The following is a 20,442-nucleotide window of genomic DNA, read 5'->3' as shown; positions in this document are numbered from 1 at the left end:
CCTGTTTCTCCATCACATTCTGCGACTTTTGCCGAATCGGCTGGAACACGGACGGCCCGGGAGATTGCTGGGGCATCTGCTGAGATGCGGCTGCCGCCGCCGCGGAGGATGAAGACGAGGACGACGGGATGCCGTCCGCGCTTTCCATGCCGTCGTTGGTGCCCTTGGCGAAGGTGGTGGTTTTGGGCTGCTTCTTGCCGGTGGGGTTCTCCCGCAGGGAGTTGATGAGCATTTTGAACACTTCCCAGTGTCCAAAGTTAAGGGTAAGTACGGATTTGAGCTCGTCCAGGCTGCAGTAGGTGAGGACGCGACCGGTGATGGCGTTTTCGCGCAGGATTGGGGCCATTCTTTCGAGCGTTGGCTTGAGGTCGGAGACGCGACCGATCACGTCGATTAGTTCTTCGGTGGAGAGCTTCGCGAGTTGAACGTGGGTGAGGTCGACGTCGATTGGGGGTGACCCGGGGGAGGTTGGTTGTTTGGATTGGTGGTGCTTGCTGGAGTGGGACGAGGCAGGTCCGCCGCTCATGGAATGATTTTCGTTGAGATGATCGATCAGGATGCTGCTGGAATTGGGCTTCTTAAGGCTACTTCCGGCGGCGTCTGGGGCGTGCAGGAGGCTGGCAAAGTTCGGGTTGTAGTAGTTCATCATTGCCATGGCTGCTGCCGGTGGCGGTGGTGAGTTGTAGAAACCGGCCCAATTCGGTAGGCTGTGCGGGTGCTGCGGCGTCGGATGAAGCATGCTCTGGTGCATGTGGCGGTTCGAGGTGAAACCGTGCGGTTTGATGGGTGGCATGGAACTCTTGACCGGGATTATGATGCCTTCGTCTTCTAGGGCTTGCTGGTCTTCCTTGAGCACCTTTCGCAGGTAGGGGTCCAGATTGATCGTGAAGGGGAGGAAAATGCGCAGATCTGATACGAGAAGATCCGATTTGTGCAGCTGAAGGAACGCATCGAGTTTGCGCTCGTCACGGTCCAGATCGAGAAGGGTTGCCGCCTCCCGCAGGCAGGCGATTTTTGGTCGAACTCTGGAAAGAAGCTTCATTGTAAGCAAGGTCGAAATACATTTCTAAATATCTTACTTGTCGTAAACGGATTGCAGCGACGTCAAGTCATCAAAACTGTCGCCGGCCTGGTCATGCTCGAGGACGATCATACTCGCCCGCAATGGCCACTGCTCCGTCAGATTGATCCACGAACTCAAGCGATACCAGCTGAAATCAATCTGGAACGCTTTCAGCAGACGAACTGAAATTGGCAATATTGTTAGACTATTCTCTCAATACAGATGGGTAGATTCAAACTAACCAGTAATGTAGATAACATTCATCAGCCTCCTCATACTGCGCGGGTTCACGTCGCTGAAGTAGTCATCGGTGAGGATGATCTTCGACAGATCCACCGGTGGATTCTGGCCCAGCTTGTGTAAGTTAGACCCAATAGAGCTGGCGATCGAATCCGACACCCTAAGCTTCTTGCTTCCAGCTCGCGACGTTCCCGGCATAACCCGCAGCTTCTCCTGACTAGACATAATCTCCGACGCATTCGAAAGTCGCCGCGCCGACACCGAATGACCCAGGTGCGGCTCGTCATCCCGTCCAGAGTCCGGTATGATGCGACGATACGTGTTCAACGCCGTGTTCTGCGCACGTTGTACCTTCCTCAGGCCAGAGTTTTGCAGGTACACCGGAAGGTGGACCAGATTCCGCAAAAAGTCGTGCCCCCCAATGCCACCCTCGGTGAACAACCGCTTACTGTTCGCCTCAGCCGCTTTCGCCACAACGTGCGGATCAACTGCCAATAGCAGCACAAACGGACGCTGCGGCGCGGAAAGAATCGTTTGAATTGCGTTCAGTATCGTAAGCGTACGCTCCGTGTCGCACGAATCCAACGCATCCACAACGCCCACCAGGCGACTCTGCTGGTTGGTGAACGCGTCCAGACAGCGAATCATGTCCGTCATGAGACTCACTTCGGCACCGAGTGCCGTCAAAGGGGCCGCCTCACTGCTGTTGAACGAACGCTTCAGGTGCTTGCCCTGGGACATGAACAGCGCCCCAATCAGCTTTGACCACGCGTGCAGGTTCGCGATCGTTCCGGCCAACAAAAAGCCCAGCAGGATGTAGATGGCGACGGCGATTTCCTGACTGCAAGGGGACAATCTTTAGTAATTGATTATTGGTGAAGAATGAGATAACTTACCTCCCCTCATCCCGCATCTCAGAGTACACGATGGACAGCGAAGCTGCCGCGATCAACCCCAAAACTCCCAACTCGAACAGGATGACCACCGGGACGCAGCACATGCGGCGCCACTTCCACCCTCCCGTTGTTTTCACTGCAAGAAAATTAAAACCATTACTAAAAGAAAACACAGCCAAAGTGGTACAAACTCACAAGGTTTAGGTCGAAACGCCCGGTACAACCCGGTCGCAAGCGATCCGTAATGCGCCTCGATGGCGTCGAAAAGTGACGCAAGCATTAGCGCTACGGCGGCGTCCCCGTTGGGCGCGGCACCGCTCGCTTCGGCAAAGTGAAACCGCACCGGCATCGGTTGGGAATCGCTCTGCGGACCCGGCGGATGGCAGAAGGCGACCTGCAGGATCAGCCGCAGCCGGCCGAGCTTGCGCGAGATGCCGTAGTTGAGCGAGTAGAGCCACTCGAGGTCGTACCGTCGGTCGAGAAACTTGAACAGGTAGTTGATGAAATAGATGAGCACGAGCAGCGAAACTCCGGTGACGAGTCCCCAGATGTAGCACCACGTGGTGAGGCCCACGACTGTTCCGAGGAGGAGGGCGAGATGGAGGCAAACGAGGAAGAATAACGACGGCGCTCGGATGGGTGGTTCGGACCACTGTTGGGCGAAGCTTTTCATTTCTTCGCGGAGTTTCGCCAGCAGAAAGCTCTTTCCGGAGCCCCACTTGGCGTACAGTCCAACGGTGATGGGAGTCGTGAGGGTTGGTTCGCTTAGCACATCGGCGAGTGCGGAAGAGTAAAGCCCGTAGCCGAGCATTCCCTCCGAGTCTTCGTTTGCGTTCAGTCGTCTAGCACCAAAAACTTGTCCGAGAATGGTTTTCTGATGCATGGCATCAATTCCGTACGGCGTTTCGCCGGCCTTGTTCGAGCGGTACAGCAGCTGGCTGTACTTGGGGTTGCTCAGCAGAGCTTCAACGATCGCCTTCGAGCGAGCTCGCATCGCCACGTGCAGGCAGGTATCACCCCGTTTGTCCGCGGCTCCAACTTTGGCCTTGCGCTCCAGCAGCATTTGTACCATCTCCAGGTTTCTGTTTCTTACCGCTCTCAAAAGCGGCGTGTCTCCGTCTTTGGTCGAAAGTTCCAAATCCGGATTGGATTGTAGAATCAGCTTCACCAGCGTTGTGTGACCCTTTTCCACGGCCGTATAGAGCGCCGTCTTGCGGTCTTTTCCCTGTATATCCACGTCAACGTGTCGTTTCAGCAAGATCTCCACCACGCTCCGGTAGCCGCCCTTGACGGCGTTGATCAGGGGCGTATCTCCGGCGCGATCCTGCACGTTAAGGTACGCCCCGGCCGCGATCAAAGCGGACGCAATTTCCGTGAGTCCCTCTCGGCAGGCGATCGAGAGTGCGGTCATGCCGTCCTTGTCCAGCGCGTTGACGTTCGGTTTGCGTTCCAGCAGCAACGAGACACACTCCTGATGTCCGCCGGTTACCGCAACCAACAGCGGTGTCCACGAGTACATACCGGCCGTGTCCACATTGGCGCCGGCCTTCAGCAGAGTGTCAACGATCTCCGTGTAGCCCTTCCGACAGGCCCACACCAGCGGCGTCGTCCCGTACTTGTCACCCACGTTCGTTTTCGCACCCCCCGTGTTCACCAACAACTTCACAATCTCCGTATGGCCTCGACCGGACGCCCACAGCAGCGGGTTCAGATGGTAATTGCCATGGGCCTGCACGTCGGCCCCTCTCTGCAGCAGCAACGAAACCACGTCCGCGTGTCCCTTGTACGAGCCCCACATAAGGGCGGTCCAGCCGCCCATATCCCGGTGCTCGATCTCGGCCCCATTGTCCAGCAGGATCTCCACAATGTCCGCGTGGCCCGACTTTGCCGCAAACTGCAACGCCGACCAGTTGTCCAGGTCCTGTGCGTGCACATCGGCTCCCCGCGCGATCAACTCCTTCACAAAGCTGGACGCTCCCCGGCCACTGGCAATCATCAGCACGGTAGTGCCATTCTGCAAACGGAATCATAACTTGAGTTGCATACACCGACAAGGAAGTCCTCTGACATCAATTGCCAAATTAACAGTAACTTGAGCTGCCCTTCTAAGAGGCAAAATCATTTTTTAAAGCATTAGCATTATTATTGCCGTTCTATGCATAATTGTCCCATGTTAAAAAAAGTGCAACTGAGAAAAACGCGATGGAAATTTTTCGACCGATTTCTGTGTTTCTACGCATAATTGTCCCGTGGGTTCCTATCCACCCTATGTGTCCCTAAACGCCCCAGGTAGCAGTTTATCACTCTTATCGGTAATCCTCTTCCTATACAACAGATAAACAAGACACAATGCTTCGTAAAACTAAAGATTCCGTGAAGGAAAATACTTGGTGGGACAATCATGCGTAGAAGTGTTACGATTAGAGGTGGGCAAAACCGCTCTTTTTTAGGAGCCGCTCATTTTCGTTCGCTCATTAAAAAGAAAATTTGAATGAAAAGGTTATTTTTAAGAATGGTGTGATTTTAAAAGTTATCTCACATTGGATTTTTATAAATTATTTGATGAAAAAAAAATAAAACTAGAAACGAGAAGATGAAAACCATAAGTCTGGCAGTCTTTATGTCAAGATTTCTACTCAAACCTAAACGTTCGAGTAATTGAATGGCATCCAAACTTAAATCTAGGATTTTGGAAAAAATGCTATTAATTTTAAAATTGCGTTTATTTCTACCAAAGTTGAACAAATGGTTTTGGATGTTATTTACTTAATTTGGAGAAAATATTCTGTGAACTCTTTTCTACATTTTGATTTAATCGATAAAGTTTATAAACGCAAAAGTTGTATCGGACAAAAGGATTTATTTTTTCCCAAAATCTCTAAGTTATTTAGTAGATTTTTGGTAATATTTTACAAGTTAGGCAAGTTGTAATGCTCAAATTTGTGTTCGAGTTATATTTTCATGTACGATCAGTAATACAATGAAAAATATTTTTCATTTTGTTTAGAAAATCCTTGAGAAAATCTTTTACTTTTGGAATTTTAAAGAAAAGTACGAAACTGAAAATATGAGTTTTAAAACTTTTTGAGTGTTGTTCAAAAATGGTAATAAATGCTATTTAAAGTCTTTCAATATATATTGATGAGAAAGTTGCAATAGACACCCCAATGAAATATGACGATTCAGCTCTGATAATGTTGGGAAATAGCCTCTCTTTAACCTGCCGTTTTTTATTCTAAGGTACTAAAGTACTTGAAAAAGTATACAATGGGACAATTTTGGGTTAATTTTTTTATTAGCATTGAAATATTTTAAATTGTATTTTCAATTCTCTTAAACAAATTTAAACCTACCATTTGTTGGATATAAATTATTATATAATTATATTTATAACAAAAAAACAAATTATATTTATAACAAGTTTGAAAATCATTCCTTCTCGGAACGGTTCTTTCAAAAGAACGGAGTGTAAAAAAAACCACGGTTCTTTTTTTGTGAGCCATGGTTCGTTTGCTCTTTTTAGTGAACTGGCTCTTTGAGCGGCTCGCTCTTTTTTTGCTCACCTCTAGTTACGATGGGAAAAACAGACTTGGTGTTGTTTTCAATCTGTTTCCGAACAAAGTACTAGATTTTATGTGTTTTTCTAATAGTATACATTACATGGGACAATTATGTGTAGAACGGCAGTATAAACACAAGTTTGTGTAAATTTGAATGGTTCAACAATTCCTCTTTCATGATGTAATTTTACCTCAATTTAGACTGCAAAAGTGACATTACACCAGAAAGGTGGTAAAATTACACATTTTCAGAGGTAAAATTACACATTTTTTCTGACATAAAAGATGTACCCCTTCTCAAGTGTTATATTACCATGTTTTTTTTTTTACTGTGAACTAACATGCACCATGATTACATCAATTAGCAGAACTTTGTCTTTTGACTATCGATGTCAGAGGTATCGTCAATCTTGATAAACATAAAATCTTGATCACACGATACGAGATTCGAACCTGGATCGAACATGCCTCTATAGAGAAACTCTACCTTTGCGTTGTCTTGAGATTTGAATTATCTTTCTTATGGCATTTTGTAGTCTTCGTTGTAGATTATATCTGCATCGGTATTCGACCTGCTTACGATAAACCAATTTCAAAAATGATGTAGATTGTTCATTTACACGTCCTTCAAGTGCCCTAAACTAAAAACAAATGAATTATTGTTTCAATTTGAAGAAAAACGAAAATTAGTGTCGGAGGTCACGGTGGCTCTTACGGCTTTTTGAAAACTCATCCGAGATTTGTGCGTTTTGTAAAAAAGAGCCGCAAGGTAGTACATGTTCAAATCCCGTGTATAATGTTATCACTCTTGATTACTTGAACCGTTCACAATTGAAAAAATCACCCAAACTCACCTCATCCCGGTCATCGACCTGCAGCTGGCGCGTCCCCAGGAACGACTTGAGCCCGACTAGATCGTCCGAATCCAGATACTGTAGCAGAGTGCGATGACTCAGCGAGCCCATTGAATCGCACCGATTCAAGGCCTAACCACACAGGACATGTGCGTGAAGAAAGGAAGAAAAGGAAGAAGTACGCTGTTAGTGATTGCCGGGAAAGGACACAAACGATCGGCAGATCTTCGCGGAAAACTAAACGCGTTCGTAACTCAGATAAGTCAAACGACTGGCACATCTGCGCAGCAGAAAAAAACACAGCAGTTAGTAGTAGTAGAGGTAGTAGTAGCGGTAGTAGTATTGGCCAGCAGATAAAACAAATCAAAACAGAAAATTCAAGTAAGTGGGTAGTGATCAGATTCATCTTGGTGTGTAAGGGGATCTTTGGAAAAGAATCACAATAAGTTATCGTAGAAGGGGGATCGAATTTTGAATTGGTAATACAGGTTGATGTTTTTGTCACGACTCCAAATCACATTGAAACGCATACTATGGAGACTATATAAGACTAAGAGGAGAGACTACAAAGCTGTAAAGAGAACAACTGGAACGAACATCGAAGAGGATCCAGGCGGTTGTTCCGTAGGTACCTTGAAACAGGATAGACGACACTCTATTCTAAACAGCGAGCAAGCCAAAAACAAGATATTGGACGAAGTAATTAACCTTCTTGGGTGTGTGTGCGATAATTGTGGACTTGTGTATAAGTAATGAATTAATTGCAAAGAGAAAACGCATAGATAACGACTGCGAGTCGAGAAAGCACAACTTGGTTGGGATACAGTATTAAAGTTTGGCTTCTAGCCGGCCTGATAGACACTATAACAGATCATACAACATTTAATTTCATGCTAGGTATCAGTTTCAAACAGGATTGTTTAGAAATCAACTGCAAACTATTTTTTAATTACTTACTATTTCGGTTTAAACACGTAAGCCATGATTAGTCTCAAACATTACACAAATTAAACTTTCAATGATAATATTTGCTATCGATATGTTGCTAGCCAATATGTCATCTTAAAATTTAATTTTCCAATTCTGTAAAATTAATTTTGAAAAGCCACCTCAGCTACAGCTTCTGTTAAATTTTTTATAATTAACACAGCTTGTTCAATGTCGGCCCATTTTTTCCATTTCCGTTCCAACCCTGGGCGGAAAAGTCCAAATTGTGTGTTGTCGAGAGAAATTACTGTCACCGACACCGGTGCAATGCTTCGACAGTGTAGCATCGGGATATTTACGATGTCAATTACCGTCGATCGTTTGTTTACTCAAGGTATAACAATCAATAATGAGCCAACCAGTAGTCACGCACACCGGTCGCCACCCCTAATTGACTCATCCATCTCGTGCCAAGTGAAATAAAGTAAACCAAATAATGGCACGTGCATTGGGTCAACTCAGCAGTTTACTTCTTGTTTAGTAGTCGCTGCTACAAGCTATAGAAGGAGTACCCACAGCATCCACGGCACTTTTTGCAACCGGCAAAGAACCGCTATCTTAGAATTTCAATGCCACACACAGATTTGCAGCCTGGTAGCAGCACCTCGACACTATTCCACGCGATTAACCGCTTCCAACTAATATGGAAATGCAGTAGTCAGAGTACCTCGGTCTAGCTGATGTAATCTCAAATCCTGTTAATCTGGTGAAGTTTTGCAGTTCAACTGTCCGTCCAGCATGGTCGACCACCTTGGTGGTTCGTGATGCAGTTTTTTTTTCGCTTTTCTTCTTCGAGTTGTGCAGATTCAAGTGCATTTCGATCTGTGTGACGCCGCGTTCTTTGCATCTGATCTCATTTTGATACGGTCTGGTATCGCCAAAATGCCCAATTACGGCTAAGCCGTTGAAACTAGTGCGGTCTAGAAATGGTTTTAGCCAGAGCAAAAACGTTTCTTTAATGGTGCGGTGAGTTAAGAACGCCAACCAAAGACGGACAGACTGTAGTAATGGTTTCTGGTTTACTTTTTAAATCACATTGCCATAGTTTGAATTCTTAAAAAACTTTTCTTTATCCTAAAAACATCGGTAAATTATGCTTAAAATATAAGGAGTAAAAGCTGCAGCTGCAGCTGCAAAATACTACTTTGGGAGCGTTATTTTATTACGTAACGCATTTTTTTGGATTTTTGACCCCATTCGTAACAAATCGTAACAGATGAGCGATCCTCCATACCACCCTTGTAACGCGTAACACTAGGTCTTTTTGCAAATTTGTATGAGTGCATATATGAAAATGTTGTGTTACGTAACATAATTTTTCATCACACCCCCCCCCCCCCAATTTTCGTAACATTTCATAACAGACGCCGACACTCCTCCTCCCCCCTAACTGAGTTACGTAATAAAAGAACGCTCCCTTCATGCAACAAGTTGCAAAAAGATGATTTTTATAGCACGATTCGTACATTTATCCTACGAGGTTCAACAAGACTAACATTTTAAAAGGGCGTAATATTGAATGTTTGGCCCTTTTAAAATGTTAGTCTTAATTCATTTTTTTAAATATTGTTTTCGAAAAGATCGAAAAATTTCACGAATGTTTCATTGAAAATCGGACCATTAGTTGCTGAGAAATCGACATTAGAAAATGGTAGGTTGTTTGGGTGAAACTTGTTTGTTTGGGTGAAATTTAAATTTTTCTGTTTCTTTTTCTTTAAGCCACTGTATCTCAGCAACCAGAGGTCCAATCTCCAATGTCTCTTAGACAATTTTATACCAAATTTTCTTAAATTTTCATGGCCACCAATTTTGAAAATAAAAAAACTGCAAATAGTCGTTGGCTACATCTTGAAAACGGAGCCCTTTATCAAAAAAACTGTAAAGTATTTTTCGATTGCAAATTCAATTTTACATAAAAAAATTGGTCAAGTTTTTTTTTATGTTTTTGTTCAAAAAATAATAAATAGGCGTCAGCTTTTTTGACCATGCTTCTCTAAAGCTCAAAAGTTTGTTTTTGTCCCCTAAAACATATAAAAAAAATCTCAAAAAAATACGTATTTTGGAAAATTTAGTTTTTGTGAAAATAAAATTAATTTTAAAATCGCAAATATGTTTTTTGCGTGTACCTATTTTTTTCTCAATAGTCCTCAACAATAACTACAATTTTGCCGAAGACACAATGGCTTGATCAGAAAATTCCCTCAAAAGTTACAGATTTTTGAATATTTACGTACCATTTTTGTATGGACAGTAGGGTGCCCGAAATATGGAACTTTTTCTCAAAACCTCGCTCCACAAGCTGAATAATGTTCCTTGAGAAATTTTACGGCTCTGGGCCAAATATGAGTAAAATCGGTCAACATTTACCCGTTAATACTTGAAGGTAAAGTTTGTATGGAAAAAATCGAAAAAATGTATGGAAAACCCTATTTTCTGACGGTTTGGCCTGCACGGTGCTTCATCTTCAATTAAAACATTCCCAAAAGTGAGATTCTCAATGGAAATTGAATGCTCTACAACTTTGTAGAACATACAAAAGCTGTAAAACTTGATCTTGGAAAGTTATTAGCGATTTAAAAAAGGCATTTTGGTATGAAAATCATTATTTTCACCAACTTTAAGCTCGGGTATCAATGGGTTAATCTCAACCAATTTCGCTCAAAATTTGCACAGATGCTTAAAATAACCCTAAAAACCCAAATTGTATGGAGACTTGTATGGGTGAACCAGTGCACAGTGGTCCGGATCGCAAAATTGAAAATTGATTTGCCGAAAAATTGTGAAGTTTTGAAGCTTTGATGTTTTCAAAAGAGTTGTTGCAAATGGAAAAGGGCAACTTTTGGTTTGGTTCAAAATAAGGGTGGTTTACGATTAAGGTGATTTAGAAAATCTAACTCTTCAGTAATATTTTTGGGAATTTTTTCGTCTTCTAGAAAGTTTTTGGACTCGCCAATCCAAGCAACTTTGTTGAAATCATAAACATTTTATTTCGCAATCAACGCCTTCTACGACCAAATTTGAAGAAAGCATCTGAGCAAACCATCAAAAATCAGTTTTTTGAACGTAGCAATTCAGGGTTAAGTTTAAGAGAAAAGTGATGTTCGAGGCAGGTTTTAGAGCTTTAAAAATCGAACATTTTTATTTTTTGACAAGTCAATTTGGACTCAGGGGAAAAAGTTACAGCTATTTTAAGGTAAAAAAGATGCAAATTTAAAACTGAAATATCTCGAAAAGGCGCAGGCCAAATTTTAATCGCCAGGTTGCATTTGAAAGAGGAGATCTAGCACTATAAACGCTGAAAATTTTCAAGGGCAAAGTGTATGGGACCACCCTAACGAAATTCAAAAATTGTCCAACTATATGTTTTTCCATGTAATTTTGCCCCCCCGTGTCAAAAAATCGATTTTTGGTCATATTTTGGGTTTCTATGTAAAATTATCATAAAAACCCAAAATGTGACCAAAAATCGTCACTATAAAGAGTGCAGAAGTTAGGGTTAAACTACTCCTTAAAACAAGGTCGAAAAGTCTTTTAAAATCGATTAGCCTATTAGTTGGGAAAATGTACGGCTGGTGCATGTGTATGATAATTACCTATTGAAAAAGTGTTTTGAAAATAATCTTTTATTCCATCAATAAAGAATGATTCGTTGATCCACTTAATTTTTTTTAACTTCAAAGCCCGTTTTACCCCACTTCCCTTTGTCGTAAAGGGCTCAAACTGCTAACTGAAATCTGATTTAGTGTCTTTTAACAATGCATAAATGCTCCCCCTAGGACATCATTAGCTTCATTCAAAGTGTCAACGGGATACGATGTGACTAAATTGACAAATCAGTAATGCTCCCTGTCACACCACATCTACGATAGTAAACTTACTCAGACTGCAGCACTGTCGGGACAGCTCAGACTCACTTAATCAATCTCAATTACAAATTTACATCAGCCGACAATTAAACGGTGTGTGCACGCCCGACCACGGTGTTTGATTTATGAATATCAAAGCTCCCGGTGGGTCTCTGTAATCAGCACTTGGTATATCTATATAGAACTTGCTTTCTGCCCAGTATAGAGCAATCTAAAGGGAGTGTGTGACACCCCCACGATCTTGAATGTGGTGACCGGTCATGATTGTTTTGTTTTGGAGTGGTGACCAGTTACGGATGCAGGACCAACTCTGGACCCTGCCCTGGATTAAGGCCGAAGCGGACCGTGACCATTAGTATCGTAAAAGAATCCGGTATTACCGATATACTAAACATTTATTCATAATTTCTATTGAAACCAGTTCGACTACTACGCCGCCGCCACCAGCTCGGGTTAGGGTTAGGGTGGAGTGCATACTAGCCGGTTGAGATAATCTATGGACATGACTTCGGGGAGAGACTTAAGCCTGAAGGCATGTGGAACGACTCAAACTAACGTGCACTTTCGACGATCGGGATATCCGGCGGCTGTACTCTTTCAGCCGTTGGACGTTCAGAATCAGTTCGTCGTAGCCGATCATCTTCATCTTGGCGGTAGAGTTGGTCGGTGGCAATTATAAGCGTATAAGCTGCAGCGATTCGATGAGGATCTTGAGGCGGTGGTGGTGGTGCTGGAGGGTTCCGAGTGCGGTCAGTCTCAAGCTGCGTTCTGGCAGGTACGATGCACCGGTTGAGATGCATTCACGCGAGTTTTTTTGGGAACACACAAAATTTATGAGGAGTTTTTGGGCAAGCTTTGTATCGTTTTTACGACTTCCTCTTGATCTTCTTCTTAGTTTTGGCCTGTTGAACTGTGGGTGATTTTGTTAGTACTTGTCCTTTCACTCGAAAAGCACGAGTTCTTTTTGGTGGAAATTCGTTGAATGTGTTTGCAATTTTTACCATGGCCCCGGTGAAGGGGAAGTACCGTGCAGAGAACTTCTTATGATTTAAACCCAACGACTCACGCATACGAGATATTTATGACGCGCGATTAACGACACTTCTTCCGAGAATTCGAATGAACGTCTTAGTGGGGAATACCTCCCAAAGCGAATCAGGAGCAGGGGACCCATTTCTGGTCTTGCAACTCAGCAAATAAAAAAAATGACATGAATTCAGGTTTTGATTAAACTACTGATAAAATAACAATTTTATAGTTTTTTTTTTTTTATTAGGTCCTATAAACATATAAAAGACAATAGTTTATAGGAGGTTTTCAAAAAAAAAATCTCTGGAATTTAAAACGAAAGCATTTCAAAAGACTGCAATTACAAGAATAAAGCAAGTATTGGAAGTGTGTCTCCATGTGAGTAATAAACGACACGAGAGAAATTCATACGAATTCTTTCCTCATGATTCAAAGACAGTATAGTTGACCAAACTCTTTTCAGGTCATGACTTTACAGCTCACAAAGATCTTAATTGGCTTTAACGAAAAGAGGTAAAATCACATGACTCCTCCTTCCGTAATATCCTTGAGCTCAATGATTTTGCTTTATCACTTCAACAAAAACAAGCTTAGTAGAAACTTGAATGAATGTATACTTTTTCTTCAAAATCGATTCTCAATAAAGGTAGATCGATTATGCTATCGAATCCGACAGTCACGGGGTTCTTTGTCTAGCGTTATGTAAATTTAGGCACTTTTTGGTGAAGGCAAAAAACTACGTTTGACCTATTTGGTATTCTGAGCTTATTTCCGATGAAGTGTGCCGCAACGCGGGATGAGTACAAATCTGTCGATAATATTTTGACGGAAGGTGCACAGATCAAAACATTTTGGTTATTTGGTTTGATTCAAAAATAGCACAAAATTATTAAAAAATATTATAAAAAGTGAACAAATATCGGTACTTGCTATTTTACATATTACATATCTTGAGTTTTTTTCACAGTGTATCAAAGAACATGAATCCGAAGAATAAATTACAAATAACAATTATAGCGTGATTTTTTTTTTTTTTTTGAGAAATAACTGGTATAACTGGAAGATCTCCCTGATGGAAACGTAAACACACAAAATAAATTAGAACATAGTTTATTGGAAAAGTGCCGGAGAGCAGAAAATATCCTTTTTATTGCGAAATTGGTAAACTACGCCTTCCCGACATTTTCTTAAACAATATAAAAGTAGTTTCGAGTAGGAATCTCGCAACCGAGAACGCCAAGGCAATGCTGTAGAGCGAATAATTTAGATTTTTTAGATAAAAGTGCCGATTTATGTGTAACAGTACATTTAGGTATTAACGGTGCACATCAACCAGAGCTTTTGCACCCAGATTTTTGTTACAGACATTTTAGTATCTTCAAAACTACAGGTACTATCGAAATATTTTTTTTATTCATCCCCTAAAGTACTGTCCACAAAGTAATTTACAACAAAGTTTGATTAATTTTACAATCCCGTTATTGCAGGATTGGGTCCGTAAGTTTGACAATTTTGGAATAAGAATCAACAACTTCCTTCGTTGCTGTGCACCCTTAATAATTATAAAAATATTTAAAACCATTTTTTTATCAATTTTGAATCTTTAAAAAACATTGAAAACTGGATTCTTTTAAAGAAAACTTAGGTTGATGATTTCACTCGTTGTTGTTGTTAGTCTTGATTCAAAAAATTTTAAAATATTTTTTTCGAAAAGATCCAAAAATTTCACGAATGTTTCATATTTTAACATTAAAAATCGGACCATTAGTTGCTGAGATATCGACATTAGAAAAGGTGGGTTGATTAAGTGAGACTTAGAAAACATCAATTTTCCTGTTTTTAAATCTTTGCATGGCAGTATCACAGCAACAAAGTTCAAAAAAGCAAAATAGAGAGAATTTTTTCAGCCTTTCAAAAATATTTTTTTTTCAAATTCGGGCACTAATTTAAAAAAAATGAATAACTGCGACTATTTTCAAAAAAAGTTACCTAAAAATAAGTATAATTTGAAAACGGTGCACTTTATCAAAATTTCACTAAAGTACTTTTTGATTGCAAATTTGGTTTTACATTGAAAAATTAAGTTGAAAAATTATTGCGGCCAATTTTCAAAAATTTAAAACTCGGTCAAAGATTTTTTGCCCGTTCTGGACATTTCTGAAAGGTTGGCATTGAAACGTATCAGAAAATGAAAAAAAAAATATAAAAATTGTGTTTTTTTGCAAATCAAGTTTTAGTGACAAAAAGTGAAATTAAAAATCACAAAAAAAAATTACCGTGTATCATTTTTTTCAGTGTAGTCCTTATCCATACCTACAACTTTGCCGAAGACACCAAATCGATCAAAAAATTCCTTCAAAAGATACAGATTTTTGAATTTTCATATATCATTTTTGTATGGACAACTGCCGTATTTGTATGGAAAAGTATATGGACAAACTAATGATGCAAAATGGTTTCTTTGGGCATACCGAAGGCACCAAAAAAGTTTCAGCCGGATTGAAAAATTAAAAAAAAAATGGAATGATCGAAATCTCAGAGAATTGCTCATACGAAAAAAATATTTCTAAAGAATTTAGAATAGTAACTTAACTAAAACTTCATTAACATTTTATCAAAAGTAAATAAACTTCGATAAACAAACATTTAAATGTGTTTTTTTTTCAAATCAATTATTAAAAGTAACGTAATCATTACAATTCTGCAAACAAGGACATTTTGTTGCCTACCCGATACATATTATAAAAAAATATAAATTCTTACACAAGTCTTACCGTATGAGTTCTTTTTGAAAAATACATTGAAATCCTATCAATATTACCGGTTTACGGTTCTTAATTTGAAATAATTTTCAATTAAATTAGTTTGTTTGAATCAACAAAATGTTTGAAATAGTCAGAAAAAGTCAAATCTGGCACAGATAGTTATGAAGGAGTTATTAGACTATGACAAACAAACACGCACTTTTTGAAAGTTTAGCAGTTTGTTTGCTTTGTTTGTTTGCCTGTATTTGTTTGCAGAAACTTCAGCCTGCATATATTTACTTTGTTTGCGAGTTTAGAAACTGGCAAATACAAAAAAGGGCGAGGTTGTTTGTTTGCCAAGAATTTTTAACAAGTTGAGAGATTTTTTTTCATTTTCCGGATTTCTAAAACAAATGACTGAATGTTTTAGGCTCTTCTGAAAGAGCAAACGTTTCAGAACCAAACTGCATCAAAAACTCAAAAGTGATGAAAATGCATATGCATTTGCGATTTGGACGACATAAACACTTTTATCTCAATTTGTAGTTAAACCCATCGACTACTTTAAAAACATACTAGAAATCAAAAGAATTGGAAAATTTTGTGTAATTTAACAATTATAGCTTAACACATTTTGGCAGATTATAATCGTTGTAAACACTTTTGTCACTATTGCATTCTAAATCAATGTATTTTAACAACCGCATTACCTGTCTTTCGATGGAGACGGGTGGTAGTTGATTTAAGATTAGGGCGGTTCAAATTTGATTATATGACCGATTCTTAGCACTTGTTTACCAAGCAGTCATTTTTTCAAGTTGAACTTTGGATGGTTCTGATAATTTTCCATGTTTTCCAACAATTTGAACCACTCAAAAAACGTATTTCCACACCAAAGTTCCTATTCTAAACATATCTGTGAGCAGAAGTTGTAAAATGTATAAACGCTGGAAATTTTTAATTTTCTCAACTTTTTTAAATAATTGCTCAAATTAATGGATGGAATGCAGATATTTTATCATTCTAAACGGAATTTTATAGTAAAATGACTCTTTTATAAGCCCTCTTATTGACAAAAGCAGATTCTGTAGGTATAAAATTATACAGGACATTTAAAAAGGGGGTATATAGAAGCGTTGTCCCGTCACGAAAAATGACAATTGTTTAATTTCCAATAGTTCGTGAAATCGGATTTGCATCATATTTTGGATTCTCTTCGTACTCAAAAAACCCTTTAAAATGCTTATTAGAAATCGAAAATTGGTCAAAAGGAACCAGAGTTACGACTGACGCAAGTTTGCGTTGTCCCGTCACGCCAATTTTTTGGTCAAGGCACGAATTCAAAAAAAGGTGCTCATTTGTCGTGTCTAGAAGCAAATCGTGTAACAGGCCAGTTTTTGATCGATCTAGACTAAATCGACCCTCCTGGATCCAAATTTGCCTGTTAATTTTCCTGAGTCTCAAAGGGAATTGAGATATTCAAGATGGCGTCTAATATGGCGGCTGAATGGAAAAACCACCAGAGAAGGATTTTTAAGTTCAATCAACTAGTCAAATTTAACTAATTTGGGGTCAATGAACTCGAATATGAGCCATATAATACTCCAAAGTACTCAGGGAATGTGCAATCCAATATGGCGGCCAAGATGGCGAACCTAGAATATTGGAAATTTTTATACAGAAATGTAACAGGCAATCAACAGGTCAAATTTAATTAATTTGGGGATGCTGAACTCGATTATAATCCTTAGAATATTCTTAAGTCCTTAGAACAGTCTGTGCGGCATAATGCCAAATACAGTGACAAATAAATAAATAAGTACTCAGGGAATGCAATTCAATTTTCTAGCATCGCCATATTAGCCGCCATCTTGGATTGCACTACTTTGGAGTATTATATGGCTCATATTTGAGTTCAGCGACCCCAAATTTGTTAAATTTGACCCGTTGATTGCCTGTTACAACCCTGAAAAAAAAATCAAATTTTCTGGCTTCGCCATATTGGCCGCCATGTTGGATTGCACATTACCTTAATACTTTGTAGTATTATATGGCTCATATTCAAGTTCAGCGATCCCAAATTAGTTAAATTTGATCCGTTGATTGCCTGTTACATATCTGAAAAAAAATCATTTTTTTAGCTTCGCCATATTGGCCGCCATGTTGGATTGCACATTCCCTGAGTACTTTGGAGTATTCTATGGTACATATTCAAATTCAGCGACCCTAAATTAGTTAAATTTGAACCGTTGATTGCCTGTTACACATCTGAAAAAAAAAATCAAATTTTTTAGCTTCGCCATATTGGCCGCCATCTTGGATTGCACATTCCCTGAGTATTTTGGAATATTCTAGGGCTCATATTCGAGTTCAGCAACCCTTTGTTGAATTTGACCTGTTTATTGCCGGTTACATTTCTTTATAAAATATCGAATATTCTGGCACCGCCATATTGGCCGCCATCTTGGATTGCACATTCCCTGAATACTTTGGAGTATTCTAGGAGTCATATTCGAGCTCAGCGACCCTAAATTAGCTAAAGTTGACTAGTCAGTAGAGATTTTCACAATTGCTTCATTTCGTGACGGGACAACGCGAGCAAAACCCTCTTTTGCAAAATATCTGCGTTGTCCCGTCACGAAAAGAAGTACCTGTCAAATCAACAAAATTTGACGAAATTGAGTGATCCAGGAAGCAAAATCTTCGTTTTTCATTTTAGAAACAACTGTAGAAAAAGGTTTTTTCAAAAACTTACTAGGAGAGCAGAGTTTTTCACGTTTGTGTATAAAAATCAAAATGATCCAATTGTACGATGTTGTCCCGTCACGCTACATTTGTATCTCACTTGACTTAAACTTTGTTTTTTTTAATGTTTGCTGGAGTGAATCTTATAGGAAATTTAATGTACTTTCCAAATTTGTATAAATGTTGGTAACTTTTCCCACAGCAAAAAACTGAAAACATATGCGTACAAACGTTGTCCCGTCACGAAAGAATCGGTCATATCGGCATTTTAGAAAGAACTGGGTAAGTTGAAACTAACGGAGAGAAGTTTCTTCGATTATAAATTAAAGTGTGGAAAACACAACATGATCAATTTGAATCTGTTCGTGAAATTGGGTTCATCGAAGAAAATAGTACTAGAAGTAATTAACCCTAGCGACTTCTCCAAACTGCATTGCACAAACTTGTTCCAAAACATTCTTCCAAAAACAGTCAACAATGCCTTCAAACACCAAGCACCGACAACCGACAACGGTGTCCACGTGTCGATGACAAAAACATTGCAAAATTAAACTATACTCCTCTACTAGAACAGGTATGTAAAGCGTCGTTCTCCGATGCGTAGAAAATTCATCACCGTTTTTCTGGAAGATATTCTTCACCTTACCCCACCCGATTTTCATCTCAATTTCACAAAACAAACCCACGTTACTCATCACCAGAATATCGCATATCTCGCACGATGATATACGATACGAACAACTGCGTTTTGTCAGGGAGAGCGAAATCTTGTTCGCGCGAAAATAACCTTTATGCAAACACATTCCATGAATTTCCACCGTCTTTCGATTAATCCACCTACTCGAATTTTACACAAGCACAGGCTCACAGTATCCTGAAGTTCACAGCCACATCGCGCGCACAACCGCTTGATAGAGTGAGTAATTAATCTTCACCGAAGAGGTATAATGAACAGCTGCCTCAAGAAGGAACAAAGGTACACAACACTGCACTGCAATTCTGCACACAACTCTCATGATGCCAGGTCATTCCGGAGCTGTAACTTCTTTGCTGTAATTGCTTGAACTGAGCTGTTGACGATCACTTTCAGGCGACATCCGGGCGCAAAGCTGGCATCCATGTAATTAAGCATAGAAACATACACACACTTCAGCTTCAGGGTGGCATGCAGGACAATTAGATATCAGTGGGGACTCCACAGTTGAGGAGAAATTGCAGAAACACCAACAGCAGCAGCAGCAACACTAATAGCTTCTTCAGGCACTCCGATTGCATACTTTTACGAGCCAACCGCTGCCGTGCGTATGCATGTTTGCTTTGGCCCCACGAAGAAACGGCCAATTTCACTCTTGCTTCTTCCTGTGTGGAAATTGGATTGACGAGATCCAGCTGAAACACTTCAAAGCACGACCGACCAAAGATCAAACGCGCCCGCGGAAAAACTCGCGAACGAACGCCGCGACAAACACGATCGCCAGGATCGCCCGCTCTTACGCTAATGCAGGTCGCGGCTCAGTCTCACCCAAGTTTTATGTTTAAAAATGCAAATAAACATCGGCGGACAGGGCGAGCGCGTGCTCGCGTTCGCTCACAGCGTCGCGACGCCGTCTCACGTCTCACGAGCGCGACGTGACACTTGCAAACCCACTCTAACTTTTGGGGGGGGAGCGGGCGATTATCGGGCATCGCCAGTGCCAGTTAAGACGCCTTTAGTCTAGACACAATCCTTAAAAAAATATTTTTGTTTGCACACGCACACCAACATATTTGCTCTTTGCCGCTCTCACGCACACAGTCCCATTTCGTAACGCGACCAGCAACTGTCAAAAATTTTCATTTACACGTGTTGAGTGCATCACCAGCTTCAACAACAAAAGCTCGCGAACGTTCCGGGACGCGTTCCGAAGTTCCCCCGGCCGCGTTTCCCCGGTTTCCTCGAACCAGAAGTCGTCCACCCAACGATAAAAGTACCCGGGCCCGCGGTGTAAGAATTCCGGCGCCGAAGACCCCCAGTGATCCAATCGAAATTCCAGCGGTTAACGCCGCGAAAAAGCAATCAGTCAACCAGTTTGATTTTCCGGGAACCCCGTGCCCGGAACCATCGTAGATGACGTGATCACACTTCTTGAACGGTAAGATCCCCACAAAATCACAAAACGACCACCACCTAACCTCACTTTCCCCGCGTCTCTCCCACAGCAACGACTCCTACCTGATTTCCAAGAACGTCCGCCAGGGAACCGTTTTGCCCACCTCATACAACTGGACGCGGACAAGCTGCAACAGTTCTCGTTGCCCGTGTTGTCGGAATGGAGCAAGAATCGGAAACTGAAGGCTGGGGAGCTCAATTCCGTCTCGCGGGAAGCGGGTTACGCCGGTGAAGAAGACGTCGCTGACGTTTGCCATTTTCGGCACCAGTATGAACCGGATTGGGGTGCAGAAGATTTGGGGGAGGACC

The 20,442-nt window shown here is 41.1% G+C and overlaps 1 protein-coding gene across 10 annotated transcripts in view; it reads right to left on the bottom strand.

Moving 5' to 3' along the window:
• Nucleotides 1-20,442, bottom strand: part of LOC120417548 (kinase D-interacting substrate of 220 kDa) — a 75,596-nt gene that overhangs the window by 22,492 nt on the left and 32,662 nt on the right. For 8 of the 10 annotated variants that reach the window (XM_039579639.2, XM_039579635.2, XM_039579637.2 and 5 more), the window contains exons 2-7: nucleotides 6,614-6,745; nucleotides 2,395-4,213; nucleotides 2,200-2,335; nucleotides 1,306-2,144; nucleotides 1,080-1,245; nucleotides 2-1,025 (exon numbers count right to left, since the gene is read on the bottom strand). In XM_039579639.2, the coding sequence (XP_039435573.1) occupies nucleotides 2-1,025; nucleotides 1,080-1,245; nucleotides 1,306-2,144; nucleotides 2,200-2,335; nucleotides 2,395-4,213; nucleotides 6,614-6,724 (4,095 nt within the window). In that variant the 5' untranslated portion in view covers nucleotides 6,725-6,745. Of the gene's footprint in view, nucleotide 1; nucleotides 1,026-1,079; nucleotides 1,246-1,305; nucleotides 2,145-2,199; nucleotides 2,336-2,394; nucleotides 4,214-6,613; nucleotides 6,746-12,022; nucleotides 12,377-18,825; nucleotides 19,019-19,261; nucleotides 19,481-20,442 lie in introns of those variants that run through there. The other 2 variants (XM_039579636.2, XM_039579638.2) reach the window with 2 other exon arrangements.

This window comes from Culex pipiens, chromosome 2 (assembly GCF_016801865.2).
Source record: "Culex pipiens pallens isolate TS chromosome 2, TS_CPP_V2, whole genome shotgun sequence".
Classification (NCBI taxonomy): Eukaryota; Metazoa; Arthropoda; class Insecta; order Diptera; family Culicidae; genus Culex; species Culex pipiens.
This window is presented reverse-complemented; position numbering and strand designations above follow the sequence as displayed.